Source organism: Erpetoichthys calabaricus, chromosome 9 (assembly GCF_900747795.2).
Source record: "Erpetoichthys calabaricus chromosome 9, fErpCal1.3, whole genome shotgun sequence".
In the NCBI taxonomy this organism is placed as follows: Eukaryota; Metazoa; Chordata; class Cladistia; order Polypteriformes; family Polypteridae; genus Erpetoichthys; species Erpetoichthys calabaricus.
The window spans coordinates 90,633,308-90,649,725 of record NC_041402.2 but is presented as its reverse complement, the minus strand read 5'-3'; the positions used below and the strand labels follow the sequence as shown (position 1 = coordinate 90,649,725).

The 16,418-nt window shown below is 33.7% G+C and overlaps 1 protein-coding gene across 1 annotated transcript in view; it reads left to right on the top strand.

Annotated features, from left to right (window-relative positions):
• LOC114657918 (Fanconi anemia group A protein) overlaps positions 1 to 16,418 on the top strand; it is a 124,430-nt gene that overhangs the window by 37,233 nt on the left and 70,779 nt on the right. Inside the window, exons 11-19 of the mRNA XM_028809886.2 lie at positions 6,445 to 6,557; positions 7,661 to 7,737; positions 8,464 to 8,605; positions 9,534 to 9,667; positions 10,017 to 10,127; positions 11,490 to 11,585; positions 12,342 to 12,401; positions 15,319 to 15,407; positions 15,505 to 15,565. Coding sequence (XP_028665719.2) covers positions 6,445 to 6,557; positions 7,661 to 7,737; positions 8,464 to 8,605; positions 9,534 to 9,667; positions 10,017 to 10,127; positions 11,490 to 11,585; positions 12,342 to 12,401; positions 15,319 to 15,407; positions 15,505 to 15,565 — 883 coding nt within the window. The remainder of the gene's footprint in view (positions 1 to 6,444; positions 6,558 to 7,660; positions 7,738 to 8,463; positions 8,606 to 9,533; positions 9,668 to 10,016; positions 10,128 to 11,489; positions 11,586 to 12,341; positions 12,402 to 15,318; positions 15,408 to 15,504; positions 15,566 to 16,418) is intronic.

Below are 16,418 nucleotides of genomic sequence, written 5' to 3'. Positions count from 1 at the left end.
GTACATGTCAGCCACTCAATACTGTCCCCACAGTAAAATGTGATTGTAGCAACATCAAGATATGTAGATGCTTTTTCGGCACAATTCAGACAGATCCTGGAGGAAGGCTTGCTTCCTCTGCCGGAAAACTTAAACTAGGGAGGAAGTTCTTATTCAACAAGACCAAGACCCAAAGCAAACTGCCAGAACATCAATGGAATTGGTTAAAATTAGGAAAATAGATGTCCTTGAGTGGCCCAGTTAGACTTCTGCCCATAACCCCATTGACAATCTTGTTCCATCATGTCATGCAAAATTATTTTAATAGAACTTATCCAAAAAGAGTACGTGGTGTGAGAGGTGGTTCAATCAAGCTATACTGAATAGAAGGATACATTTCTTGCAGTTTATTGACAATTAAATTTTTGGAAATTGATTTAATGGTTGGTCATTTTTCTTTTTTGTCTACTGTGATAAAGAGTATTTAATTTGCAAATAAAAAGTCCCAGTGAAATCGATTAAAATCACAGGTGGTGATAATCATCTATGTGACAAAGGTGTTCGGGGCAGAATACTTAAAGACACTGTATCTTGGTGATGAATTTGTATCTTTTGAATTATTTGTACTAAATTTGATTTATTAGCAACACACTTTTTCTTCTGTTTTCAAATTAGAAACTTTGTTAAAAGCAATGTGCCAGGCTTCTGTTATCTTTCACCTACTGTATATATATCCCTACAGTGATACAGACTAGAGTAGACGAAGAATCGGAAAGCACTTTCAGAGTATATCTAAATGTTTTAAGAAACTTATCCCATGTGATCTTAAGGGAAATAGTGGGAAAGGATTCTCTCAATAAAAATTGTAGAAAATTAGTGTGATTCTGCCATTCATAAAATGCATAAAATACACCTAGCAATTCAACTAAGAATTGCTCATCGGTGATGTTCATTTATCACATATCTCATCTGAAATGGTCTAAATTGTATTCAGGGTAAGAGGCAACTGTGAGCAATGCCATTAAGCATTTGGACCACTAGGTCACATGGTTTGGGAATGCCCTACAGTCATTTTGGGAAAATTTCTGTACGTCTATTGGATAGACTTGGATTTATAATCACCCATAATGCCTTAACAGCACCATTTACTATACCTTGGCAATAGAAACTAGATAATTGATTTTTATTTTATAAATTAAATTGCAATGACTGAAACACAAGTCAATCAACTATTACATCCCATACATATATGTTTCATACCAGATTTCGATTTCATTTTGTTTAGACTTCTGATGCATGTGTGTACTTATTCATTGTTTATAGAACTTTGCATGTTATGGTGTCTTACATTTGTTAGCAGAATGCTGTTTCATTTGTTATTACTTTTTGTTTACCTTTAAATAAATTTTTTTAGTTTGCAGAGTGCTTATTTTGAATTGAAAACCTATTAATTGGGATTAATATCAGCAAATCCTGCAATTAACTTTTTTTTTTTTTTTTTTAAATTGAATCAAATTTTTAAAATGCCATGGTATTTACTAGACCAAGTTTTTCTTTTTCTTTCCTTTGAGTATTCTCAGTAATTTAGACTGTTAAACTTTAAAAGCAAAAGCCATGCTTGTTAAAATATAATAATAAAAATAATTTTATTTCTATAGCACCTTATCATACATTTAAATGCAACTCAAGGTGTTTTCCACAGATTAATCAACAAAAAACAAAGATATACCACATGTATTTGGATTATTATCATTTAATTAATTCTATGATAATTTCTAATAAATGAAAGTGTACTAAATACACAATCAAGCAGGTATTGTTAAGCAAAATTTAACCACTAAAGTGCAAAACAAACCTTCACTCTTTTCAGTCTTATATGTGTGTACAGTATATATCTACATTGTACCAAGGCATATATGCACATGGCAACCCTTTGAGTAAAAACAGTTTTATGTTATTAAATTTAATGAAAAGATACAAAAGCAAATAAAATAGTCCATAGCAGTTTCCATTGATTTAGGATGTAGATGAAGCTCTTGGTTCCTGAATGTGATTGTCTGACCAGCTGACACGGAGAAGAGGAAAACAAAAAACTCTTGACAATGGGCCATAGTAGAAACCTAAACCTCTGGAAGGCCACAGTGGAAAGACAGAAACAAGCAAATATGAAAACAAAGATACAGTACACTTTGGGACTGGATTGAAAACACCAGAAATCATTCAAAAATAAATGACAAGCATTGTATTTGTTAAAAGTAACAAACTGTTGTGACAAAGGGCTGCAAGAGATGAGTCTACACCCTTAGACACCCGCCCAAGTTAAGAGAAACGTGCTCGACAAAGAGGTAGAACATGCTAAAAATATATACTTGGACACAGTGATTGGCAAATTTCTTAACAGTAACTATTATAGTTACACAAGCTGTCATGGAAGAAATGCTTTTTAGCATGTTGTACAGATCTCCACAAATCTTTCCATTGGAACTGCAAAATGTATATAAACTCATTTAACCTCCTTAGCATTTTGTTTACTCTTGGAAAAATGAGCCAAGAGCATTGATTTTTTTTTCTGTTATGTGTAGCAGAGACATGTAAATGCAAAAGATATCAACATAATAACAGTAGGAAAGGTATGTCTAGTGTCTATTGCTGCACTGATGCAGTTTCAGTACATGTACTTTGTGTGATATGTTTTGAAATAGCACATATGCACTGCTTGAGCATATGTAGAAAGAATTTTTTGTAATATTCCAGATGTACCCAGAACTTTCTTCATACGGCATGTAGAACTTAATACCTAATTGTGGTCTATTGGAAGCTATCTACTGTATTCACAACAGCCTTCCCTTATAACCCATGAGACTTTTGTCAATACCTGTGTCACAATTGGGAACATGCACCTTCTTCTTATTGATACCTAGTACACATTTCACAGTTTGAACAGATTTGGTGCTGGGTGATTGGCTTCATCATAGTCATCATTATTAGTGAAATGCAGGTGTTTCATAATAAGTGAGAAACAACACTCTCCCATAACTTCCCCAGAAATGGGTGTTTGCAACAACTGTTTTGTGGACCAGTATACCCACTTTTACCCAAAATACTCTGCAGTATCAGGAGACTGAAAACCACCATGTTGTTTGTAATGTCAGGCTGCCAGCAACTGCTACAAACAAATGCTTTACTGTGACTTTTCCAGCATAAGGCAGCGTAGCATTTTGTTTCAACAGCCATTTTCTCTGCCAGACTATAATCAATAAATTGTAGATAGTCCAGATAATCATGAAAAGCAGACCTCTTTAGACTGGAAATACCCATAAATGGACAATGAGGAGGTGGAGGATTGTCAGCAGTAGTGTGAAGTCAACATCAAACATGAATATCACTGAAACCTGGCAGGTCATAATCTGCTGAATATAAGTGTCAGTTTCACTGTCTGTGTCATCATCTGATGACCAATTCACAATGTTCTCACTATTGCTCAGTTCAAGCAGAGCAGAGAGTTATTTGGGCTTAATAATTTAAAGCAGAACATTACATGTCACCCCATGTCTGGCTCTGATTTAAGTCTTTTAACAATAACAACATTTATTTATATAGCACATTTTCTTACACATGGTGGAGCTCAAAGTGCTTTACAAGATGAGAAAAGTTTATATGAAACAAAGTAAGATTAGACAATACTAAGTAACAAAGAATAAAGTAAGGTCTGGTGGCCGGGTGGACAGAAAAAAAAAAAAAACTCCAGATCAGCCAGAGAAAAAAAAAATCTGCAGGGGTTCCAAAGCCAAGAGACTGCCCACCCCCACTGGGTATTCTGCCTAACATAAATGATCTAAATCAGTTGTTATGGCTTTCAGGCTTCACATGAAAGAATTTGATGGTGATGGTAATGTGGACATCTGCGGTACTGCCTTCAATCTATCAATGTAGTGACTGCATGGTGCCTTGATCAGGTAGTAGTGGCATTCTAACCAGAAAAAGAACAGCAGAGAATAGTAGGGATTAGTGCGGATTACAGAGGTTTGATGAAAATGATAATTCAGTGCGCATACAGCTTAACAGGGATACACTAAAATGTAGCTATGAGAAGGCCATGTTAAAATAATGGGTTTTTAGCATTTTTTAAAAATGATCCACTATATTAGCCTGGCGAATTTCTATCGGTAAACTGTTCCAGATTTTAGGTACATAACAGCAGAAGGCTCAACACTTCTTTTAAGTTTAGCTCTTAGAATTATAAGCAGACACTCATTCAAAGATCTAAGGTTATGACTTGGAGTATAAGGTGACAGGCATTCCAAAACATAGGACGGAACAAGATTATTTAAGGCTTTTTAAACAATTAGCAGTATTTTAAAGTCAGTTCTGAATAGCACAGGCAACTAATGTAATGACATCGAAACTGGAAAGATGTGCTCAGATGTTCTGACAATTGCATTCTGCCCTAGTTGCAATTGATTGATGTCTTTCTCTGGTAGTCCTGAAAGGAGTGTGTTATAGTAATCTAGTTGACTAAAATCAAAAGCGTGAATTCACTTTTCAGCGTCTTGCAGAGTTATAAGGGATCTAATTTTTGCTATTTTCCTTAAGTGAAAAAAGTGATCCTGGTAATCTGATTAATATGTTATTTAAAATTTAGGTCAGAGTCAATAATTACCCCTAAATTCTTTATCTCTGTCTTGACTTTTAAGCCTAATGGATCAAGTTTATTTCTAATACCCTCACTATATCCATTTTTTCCAATGACTAAGATTTCTTTTTTCTCCTTATTTAGTTTAAGAAAATTACTACTCATCCAATCAGAAGCACAATTAAGACATTGGGTCAGTGAACCAAGGGAGTCGGGGTCATCGGGCGCTATTGATATATACAGTTGTGTGTCATCAGCATAGCTGTGGTAGCTCATGCTATGCCTTGAGATAATCTGACCTAATGGAAGTGTGTAGATCGAAAAGAGCAGTGGACCCAGGATAGATCCTTGTGGAATAGAATGTAATGTATCTTTGAAGTATAATTACCACAACTAACAAAGAATTTTCTACCTGTTAAGTAATTTAAGATATTGCCAGAGAGGCCCACCCACTGACTAAGTTGATTTAAGAAAATTGTGATCATTGGTATCATTGCTGCACTCAGATCTTAAGTCCTCTATCTGCATCAACCCGCAAGTCATTTACTACTTTAACTAGTGCAGTTTCTGTACTGTGATTTGTTCTAAAACTTCACTGAAACTTGTCAAGAATAACATGTTTATTCAAGTGATCATTTAGCTGTGTAATGACTGCCTTTTCTAGAATTTTACTTAAGAAAGGCAGGTTAGAAGTAAGTCTAAAATTGTCAAAAACAGAAGAGTCGAGATTATTTTTCTTGAGCAGGGGTTTAACAACAGCAGTTTTAAGACATTCTGGGAAGACGCCCATATCTAATTATGAGTTTACAATGTCAAGCATGCTATCAGTTAGCATATCGGATACTTCTTTGAAAAAGCTTGTTGGTACTGGGTCAAGGATGCAAGTGGAGGGCTTCATTTGAGACATAGACTTTTAAGCCCAAGTCACACTTGGAGTTAACATCAAGGAGGTTAACTATTAGATATTGTGTTCTGATGAGCCTTTATTTCCAGGGACAGCACATCATTTTTATACAATTGTTTTATAAATTTTAGGATAGTGTATCAGAAATGCTGTTCCCAGTTGTTTTGTAGTGCTCAATCTGTTTTTTTATTTATTTCTTGGGAGGCTTTAAATTATAACTTGGTGAAAAGGAAAGTTTTATGCTTTCAATAGTATTATTATATGTTTTAATCATGCCCTTTTTTGTTGAAGCAGTTTAGGCCTGAAATCACTCATTAGCTTTCCTTAAGAAATGTATATGATGGATTTATTGTACATAACAAAACCAGTTATATTTTGGTTAGTTTCTTCCTCTGAAAGGTTTGATGTGTAGTGGTCAGCTTTTCTAGTTATTTAAAATAGCAAGTCACAAGATGACTGAAATTTATTCCAAAATGTCATTGAAAGTAAATATAAAAAATATTTGGTAATCTAAGTAGTTTTTCTTACTTGCTTTTCATTTTTAGGGCTGTAGGGATTCACATTACGGACAAAGCAAAAAAGAATTATTACTGTACACTGTTGAGTAGAATCTTCACCAAATTATTGAATGTAATATTGCATATCAGATTAGAAGATGATGAACATGGCACAACAATGCATATAGAGGAACTGTGGAGTGGTTGAAAAATTGTATTGTGCAAGTTGTAATCTAGTGATTTTTTTTTTTATTTGAAATTACTAATTACTAATAAAAAAAATACATTGTTTTATTTTCATCTTTAAATTAAAGAATTAAAATGTACAAATTGATAAACTGAAGTTACATGATCAGATTTAATGATATTTAGTGAAAATTCATACTTTTTAAATATTGGTTATATTATCTTTTTTATCTCCCTTATTTCAGGATCAAAGTATATGATGTCTGCTTATATCAAGGAGCTATTGCTGCAGCCTCTCTAAGACAGTTTTTCACTCATTCCCTGACGTACATCTTAACTTACAAGCCTCAGTTTAAAGGTCAGAACATTCATTTCAAAACAGAATTATTTTTAAGACTATCCAGTATGTTAACATGACATCTTTCTGAATTTCTTAATACAATAAAGAGATCATCTTAATCTCTTTGTGTTGTATTAATATATAAATACTAGGAAATATTTATCTACTTAATCTTTAATATTCTGCTTATGTCTGCTCAGGTTTTTTGTCAGGGTGCCCTTCCTTTCCTCAAATATTTTAGATGTGAATGTTCAGGATAAGTTCATTTATGACTCTAAATCATGATTGTGTGCCTGAATATACAGTAGGTGTGTGGACTAGTACTACATTCACCGTAGGTTTCTACCTTAACTCTAACAATGATGACTTTTAAATTAAGTCATCCTATGCGTCTAATAGAAGTTAAATTTTGCTTTCCTGCAGTCATTCTTAGTTGTAAGTCTTGTTCATGGATAACTCCTATGCATTTAAAAATTATTATGGCTTTATATGTATTCAGATGATCCATACTTGTATGTCACTGTAGTTTTTAAAATCTAAAATTAGTTCTCTGTCTTCAAGATCACCTTATATTTTGTATTTTTCCATCTTAGGTGGAAAAAAATGTCTGTCAGTCAGTCATTTCCCAACCTGCTATATCCTAACACAGGGTCACAGGGGTCTGCTTGAGCCAATCCCAGCCAACACAGGGCACAAGGCAGCAACAAACCCTGGGCAAGGCGCCAGCCCACCGCAGGGCACACACACACCCACACCAAGCACACACTAGGGACAATTTAGGATCGGCAATGCACCTAACCTGCATGTCTTTGGACTGTGGGAGGAAACCAGAGCACCCGGAGGAAACCCATGCAGACACTGGGAGAACATGCAAACCACGCAGGAAGGACCCGGGAAGCGAACCCAGGTCTCCTTACTGCGAGCCAGCAGCAGTGCCACCATGCCGCCCTGGAAAAAATTGTAAAATTATTAATGGAGGAATTTATAATTTGATTTGACATTATATCATAATGGTTATAGAAACATGTAATTTAGGTTCGTCGTTCTTTAAATTTCTAGATTGTTATACAATCTAAATAAGAATTCTAAATTCATTCAAGCTGTTGACATGTTTCTTATAGTTTCAGATGCCATTGGTATGCAATCGAAGTGGAGTTTTGTTAAAACAAACTTTTTGTTGACATCGTTGTTCCGTAAGGTAAAATATTTTGAATTTTTTTTTTTTTTATAAAATGTATGAGACGTTTGAGGTTACGGATTGTTCCACTGATGTCTAGTTTGTCTGTTATTAATATTTTTTACACAGTAGTAAAACTGCAGAACTGTAGCAGTTACATTCATATTAGAATATATCTCATTCTTTTGTTTGCCTTTCCAATTTGTCTGGAGCTAGTCTTATCTGTGATTGGCAGTAGGGAGAAACCAGATATCTGTGGGATGCCAGTTCTTTGCAGAGCACACAAAAAGCAAGTTTACTTTGAAATTAATTGTCATGTGCATGTAGTAAAAAGAAATTCTTACCTGCTTGTATCCCATAGACTAGTGACAATTAAGATGCTACCAGCACAAGTGAATGTATGCATTAAATGCAGCATCTGGTGATATATATTCTACAGTACAATAGTCACACACAGTTGTAAGAATCCATAATACTCATGATTAAACTGCCATGTTTGAATTAATGTTAACATATAAAATGAGTATACCAGATGACTCTGTATTGACTTTTTGAAAAGCCAATGCCCTGGTACAGTGGGTGCATAAATTCACTATATTTCATTGTGCATATCCATTAATTCTTTGCACGTACTGCACCATACTGAGATGAAAATAAGCACCAGCTGAAAAATTACCACTTGGAGACTGTGCTGTGCTCAAGTCTTGGCATGCAATATAATTTATGCATTGTTTATCTTCCGTCCAGCTGTTTGTATTGTTTGATGCTGAGGAATTGGTGGCACATTTACAACAAGTGCTAGAGACTCATGAAGTCAACTGGCAGAATGTACTATCCTGTGTATCATCTCTAGTAGTATGTCACATACCTGCCCAGCAGAAACTGAAAGGTACATAGCTTTCAACAAATGAATATTTCTTTATCTATTATCATAATTTTTAGCAGAACTGAATAGTGTTGGAAATAATGGGATTCACATACGATTTTTTTTTTCTTCCTCCAATTTGTTTCATTTTTTCACATAGTGTATTTACACTTTTATTAAAATTAATTTACAGGTGTGGATTTATGCCTTGCTGTGACTTCTAATGCAAGTGTTAAGCAGTGCAAATCATTTTTAACAAGTTCTGTTTTTAAATATCCTGTTCAAAGATAGTAACAGTAAAACTTTAAAATTAAAGAAAATTAACCGACAGATGAAGTAAACTTTAAAACATTTTCAAACATTTTATTTTTTTATTTTCATTAAATTTCACATCAGGAATTTTCACTGGATGTTATTTAATTACTTTCTATACTACAGTAGAAACCAACTTAAACATGTGTTTTCATTAAAATGTCAATGAGTTATTGTCCTCTTATTCTGATCTTAACTATTCCTCTTTATAGCTTCAAATGTTAAAGATCTGCATAAACAAACACACTTAGTACTTTTCAGTTTCATTCTAAGCTAAGGTTATATTTTCAAAAATATTTAAAGACACATATTAAAAATGTATTTTAGCATGTATTTATATTTGAACAGAAGGTTTAATATATACTGTAAGTAGTTAATTTTGCATATTTTGAAGTGAAGATTGTTTAATAAATTAATTGTAAATTAATACAGATGGTCATATTGAACATGGAATTTCTGCAGAGCTACTTAAGCTGTTCAATATTGTCAAAGCTCCTGTACTATAAATAGATTTTTAATGCCTTTGACTTTTTTAGGCCAACTTCATTTGAATATAAATTAGTGTGAAGGTAAGCATTTTGTTACTTTATTTATTGGTGTAATATTTAAATGATTTTTGTTTCTTTTTGGTTTTCCCCAGAGCTGTTGTCTCGGCTATTAAAGAATGCATTTGAAAATTATGATACAGAAAGTCTGATTACTGCTTTCTTGTTGGTTCGCCAAGCTTCTTTGGAAGGTCCTGCTGTTTTTAACTCATACTCTGATTGGTTTAAGGTAATTTATTGGTGCAAAGTTTTATTAGAAGATATGTTTATTTATTGTGCTAGAAAGCAATCTATGTGTTTAATGCTTTTTTGCCTTCAATGAATGATAATCATATTTTCCATTTAATAAATTACATTTGCTTAGTTGTTTGATAAGGTAGAAATTTAATTCTAGGTAGTGTTGTCCTTCATTTCAGCGAAAAAAGTAACTAGAAAGATCTCTGTGATAGTGACTCCTAAAAATAATAATAACAGTAGATTTTTGTGATGGCTATTGTTAGTTCTTAAAGCTTTTTTCTGTACCATTAGAATTCTCTTATTCTCCTGTTTCAAACAAATGCATGTAACTCTTCTTTTAGAATTCATTTGGGAATGCTAGTAGTTACCATGGAAACTGTAAGAAGTCCTTAGTGTTCCTTCTCAAGTTTCTTTCAGACTTGGTGCCATTTGAACCCCCACAATACTTAAAGGTAAAACACTGCTTTTGTTGCATGCCCTTTTTATAACATTATTTTAATTCAACAAGAACTCTGATAAATAAAGCAAATTTGTTGATTAGTGTAATTTTGTTCTGTTTTTATTATGGACCATCTAATACCATCTGGGTGTAAATCAGATTTGTTTCATTCATTTCTTCATTAATATCTTGTATTATAGAATTAGATCTTTACATTAAACATTTTAAAAGTTTTATTTTTTAGTTGTAAAAATTTTTTTCTATCCTACTTAATCAGTTTTAGGATCATGGTGGTTTAGAGCCTGGCTGCATGAGCAGAGGGCAGAAACCAACCATGGGCAGGGTACCTGTCCATTGCAGAGCCCTCCCATTAACATATATATATACACACCCACACACCCTGTTTCACATGTCCAATTTTGGGGCCAGTCTAGAGTCTTCAGTGAACCTAACATGACTTTGTATAGGATGTGGGAGGAAAACCTGACTACCCTGTCAAAAACTATACAAATGTAAAGAGAAGTCCAAATAGACGGTGATTAGGCACAGACCCGGGATGATGGATCTGCCTCTGTTCATTTTCTCATTTTATGTTGTAGTCATATTTTATCTCTTTCTAACTTTGCACCATAGTTTTGAAAAATATTATCCAAAGTTAATTTAAAGAAGTAAGGAGCTTTTTGCTTATTCAGGACCACATATTTTATTACAGGTACAATGCAGTAATTTTTCTTAATGAAAATCACAGGAAAAAAAACATTCGTGAAAAGCTATGCCTTGTTTGTAATTTTTACTCCAGACATGTCACAATGTGTTTAAAGTAATGGAAATATGTATCACTTTTTATTAGAAATTTGAAAAAATACTGTTTTATCAAGCTACCTAAGTGGTCCCCTAAAAAATATAATCCTTAGCTATTGTCACACACATGCTAGTAGGAGGCAGCTAAAGGGCCTGAGTAATGTCTATGTGTCTGAACCGGAAGTGACATCTTCATGGGCGCCAGAACCGGAAGTGACGTCTTCGTTGGCACCAGAACCGGAAGTGACATCCTAATGGGCACCGGAACCGGAAGTGACGTCTTCATGGGCGCCGGAACCAGGAGGGATTTCCCGAGAATGGTCTGCAAGGAACTGAGAGAGACCGTCAGTGCACCCCACTGCCCCCCTGGTCAGGTGTAGAATTACAATTACTCAGGCCCTTTAGCTGCCTCCTACTTGCACGTGTGTGACACTATATACTGATTGTAAATTTCAAAATGTTTTATGATACAAATGTAATTTTTTTTTCTGGTTTCTAATTGCAATCTGTTGCAGTTTTAGAGTGTGTGTGTTTTCCCCTTTCACGTTACCAGTAATTACTTTTGTTGGTTTAGGTTCATGTTTTCTACCCTCCTTATGTCCCAGCAAAATACCGTTCTTCACTCCTGGAATACATAACTGTGGCAAAGACAAGACTGTCTGATCTCAAGGTTAGTTTTACAAGCGTCAATGAGAGTCTCATTTTTGTTTTAAAGTAGTTTTTGTGGTGCTACTTCTAGTATTATATACAAAGTCATATACTAAAGGTGAACTTAAAGTAAGCAACACCATGTTTTAACATGGTCCATGTGTACACCCACAAGCAAACTATAATTCTTACTAACTATTCATGCCACTCTTGTGATTTGGCCCTATCTTAGGTCATTATAGATATTTTAGTTAAGAAATATTTTGGTGAGTTTAATGATTGTGTTTTTTTAAATAATAAATGACCAGGAATTATTTCCGTATTTACATTTGTGCTGTAAAATAATGCAGTCAGTTTCTGTGGAAACTCATAGTTTTGTCCTACTGAAATATTGTATAAATCTGTAATAATTCAAGAAAATTCTGAATATAAACATTCATTATGATAGTTAACAAATACAAGATGTTGATACTAGATATTTGATGACACTGTAGTATTTTTAAACATTGTGGCTTTATAGAAGTAATAAAGTGAAAGGTCTGCATGAATTCATCAAATTTCTTTTTAGCTATTTTCTTAAATCTGACTGCTTATTGTATTATTGGGAAACAATCTTGAATTATCCATTCTTTTTGATACAGTTTTGCCACTAAGTAGTTATGTACCTCAGGATGTTTAATGCAGAAAGAAAAAAATTGTATTTGTATGCATCACACAATTGTTAATTAATGATGGCTAAGTACTTGGTTTCCCAAGTTATCTATTTTTTTAAATAAAGGTTTCTGTTGAAGACATGGGTCTGTTTGAGGATCCATCTGCAGCTGAAGCACCTACACAAGTAAGATTTCATTATGTTAGAAAATGTGATGTATGAATTTAATTTTCTTAATTGTCTGAGTATTTGTATATTATTATATCAATGAATTACCAAAAAAAAAATATAATTGTGAAGTTTTGGTAACATTGGATGCAAATAAAAAGAGCCCTCGCAAAAAACATTATTTAATAATAGGACACACCTACACCAAGTACACTCATTCAGTGTGTTCTTCACATTTAATTTAGCATGCTTTTTTTTTGTTGAGATGTTACTGTAGGTGTTTTAGGGGTACACCAAAAATGTATGGGGGTGATGTCTTGCCAAGCACTGGAAACAAATTGTATCATATTTATTTATGGTGTGTGTGTAATAAAAAATACAAACAATGAATACTAGGTCGTTTTTTTTCATTTTTGTCACTTTTGTCACCACAGCTGCAGGAAATAGCTTATGAACCCTTTGGAATTGCATGCATTTCTGCATTATTTAATATTGTGGTCTGATATTCAACTTCAAATCACAGTAATAGACATAATCTGTTTAAACGAAGAACACAAATAAATGTACTTCTGCTTATCACTGCTAAATGTATCATTTAAAAGTGTGGAGTTGTATCCAGCAGGGGGAACATGCACCCTTAGAAGAGGTTCATTAAGGATTGCAGCCCAAAAAATACATAAAGATGTATCTTCTGTCTTTCCCTAGCGGTACCACATTGATTTTAAACAGAATAAAGAATCAGTAACACTAAAGGAGACATGTACTAGCTTCTGTATAATATAGGCTTAACACTCACAATAATATAATACTCAAAGGAGAACTACCTGTCCAAAGTATGATACAGTCGGGGTTTCCTGCAATTGGTGCTTGTCTAGCTTTGAGACAGAGTGTGGGAAAGCATGTTGCCCATGGCACCGGCAGGAACAATGTCTTCCATCCGTTCGTAGGTGAGTTCTGCTGTTCTGGGCAATGTCTAAGCATTTATACATTTCCAACAGTTCAAGAGTCTGAAATACGATCATGTAAGCTCCAAATGTGGGTAACATATTCTGGTTTGTTGGTTCATCACTCACAGAAAATAGAATAGTCACTTAAACCAGAAACTGAAATTTTGGGTCACTGCACACTCCTTCTTTTCCTGAATATTCTGCCTTGGCAGCGAATGGTTGTTTGTTTCTTATCTTCTTGTCATCTTGCTAACCTAGCGAGTCTGCCTCTTCTGTCAGTCAGCTTGCCTTGTGTGTTATGTGAGAGACACATCTTTCTCTGCCCAGCTGTCTTACCTAAATGTGTCTGGTTTCTGTTCATATGAATAAAATCAGATACAATGAAATAAATTTAACAGATCACAGTGACATATGTTAAATGTTGGCTTCATTAGTCTCCAAAAGCAAATTAGTGCCAGGTGTTCCAATCAATAAGATGAGATATGTGTGGACTTTTGCTGCCCTGCCCTTTAAAAAAAAAAAAATAATACGGTCTGCACATCTCAAGAAAAATATGTTCGTGTGAATTAAGAAGATTCAAAAGTAACTTAGAAGCTATAGCTATAAAGCTAAAGAGTTACAGGCTTTCATTTCTGCACAGTAAAATGATTTATCTACAAGTGGGTGAAATTCAGCTTCTTGCATACTCTCCCAAGAAGTGGACATCCAGCAAAGAGGATAGTGTACAGTGTTGAAGGAAGTGGAAAAGAACCTTGTAGGAAACCACTACTGTATTTAAAAAAAAAAAGAAAAAAAAAAGCAAAACAAAAAAAACACTGTTATACGTTTCAAGTTTGGAACAGACCACTCTGGATATTCCATGATCTGTGTACACATCAGATAAATGTTAAGCTCTTTTTCAGAAACATGCAACCCGTGTTTGGAGGGGAAAAAGAACTAAATACCAACAGTAAAAACCTCATGTCATCCTAGAGCCATAGTGGGGAAAATACCATGGTCTGGCCTGCCACTAATAAACAATCAAGACCAGAATGACCAGAATTTTATGTGTATATATATATATATATATATATATATATATATATATATATATATATATATATATATATATATATATATAAAAAAGGACTGGTGATGTGTCATTGAAAAACGAAAAAAAAACATTTTTTTTGGTTTGTTTTTGAGGCACAAAAGTTGTTTTTTTTTACTTAAGAAATAAATAAAGGTTAGACCAGGGGTGTGCAAAGTCATTCCTGGAGGGCCGCAGTGGCCGCGGGTTTTTGTTCCAACCCAGTTGTTTAATTAGAAAACAATCCTTGCCAATAATTACATTTCATGGCTTGTTAGTGCTTTAACTCTGCTATGTCAAGTCATTCTCAAATCCTAGATTTTTTTTTCCATTCTAAAGATATCATCCAAATATTTTGAAGTGTAAATCGGACAGGTAATTCTCAATCCTTCACTTTTTTCTCTTCTCTTTCCTTCCAAGTATTTAATTAAACCAAATAGTGCACGATAAATACACACAGGTGTAAAGGGTAACAAGCAAAATGGACAACTGCTGGTTTCTTTTGTCATTTGCATCTTATTGCTAATAAGGAGCAATTAAAAACCAAGAATGCAGCTGTTTAAGACTTAAATAAGCAATAAGGGTTCAAAATCTTAACGAGGGAGATAACTAATATGAGGCAGAAGTGTTTCTAGAGCAATTAGTGCTTCTTATTAAGCAATTGGGTTGGAACAAAAATCTGCAGCCACTGCGGCCCTCCAGGAATGACTTTGCACACCCCTGGGTTAGACCATGTATGTTCTAATATTAAAAAATATATTTTGGGACTCAATGTATTAAATATTACTAATGTTATTAATTATTATTCTGTATAACATCTATTCCTTTTCAAATGTTAACACAATGTTATTGTTGATTTATTGCTTATGTTTAGTTAAAACAACCCTTTTAAAATTTCTGTGCATTTGTTTGATTTTAGGTTCAGTGCCAAGCAGAAAAGGATGTGGAAAAAGCCATTGCTCTCTTTGAGAATAGTGGCCGTATCCCAGCCAGTGTAATGGAGGCCAGGTATTTTGTTCTAAAATAACAACTGACTTTTCAATATTTAATTACATTTTTTACAATTGTTTAAAATAGCAAAAACATCTTGTTTTTTTCCTTACAGTATTTTTAGAAGACCTTACTACATGTCAAAGTTCTTGCCAGCTCTATTGACTCCACGCTTGGTTTGAATCTTTCTTTTATAATTTTACCTGATTTATATTGTACTTAATTCTGTTCCGCAAACAATGTACGTACTGTTTAAAATAACTTTGCATATGTAAAGTTCAGTGCTGCTAGATAGCTGCTGAGAGCCATATTCTTCTCCTGTTTAGTATGCAATTCTGAAACAAACATTAAGATCCTAGCATAAATGATAGCAGTATCCAATATACTGTAGTGAATTTACATTTTATATATTAAAAGATTGTAATTCATTTGGAATCTGATTTTAAAATAATAACCTAGAATATCATTAATGGATACAAAGAATTAATGCCAAGCAAAGAACTGTAATTAAAAATATGCCCAGTGAAAGGTTTAATATATACAGTATAGATTAAAAAATTAAACTACAGATGTTACATACAGTATATACATGTGTATTCCATGGCCACAGTCGTGAACATTAATGCTGTTGTGAGGTGTTGTAAACTAAGATGATTATTTTGTGAGCATATTTTTATAGGTTACAATCACACTTTCATGCTAGTTGTCTTTTTCATTTCTATAGACAGATACTTCATTTTTTTACTGTTTATGTATTTAAGTGAATTTGTGGAATTTGCGCTGAATGAAGAAAATGCAGTACACAGTTGACACATAGTCATCAAGTGTAGCTCAGCAGTAAAGAAATAATGCTGCTGCTGCATTGGTGGCATAAATTCCATAAATGAAGTATAAATTAGAAAGCATATTTAAAGTATAGTCTGGGGAAAAAAATGAATAAGGTTTAACAAACATGAACATACTACCTGATCATATTTCTTTCACATTATACAAGAAATATTTTAAATGCCTTGTCTTAACTTTTGTAAT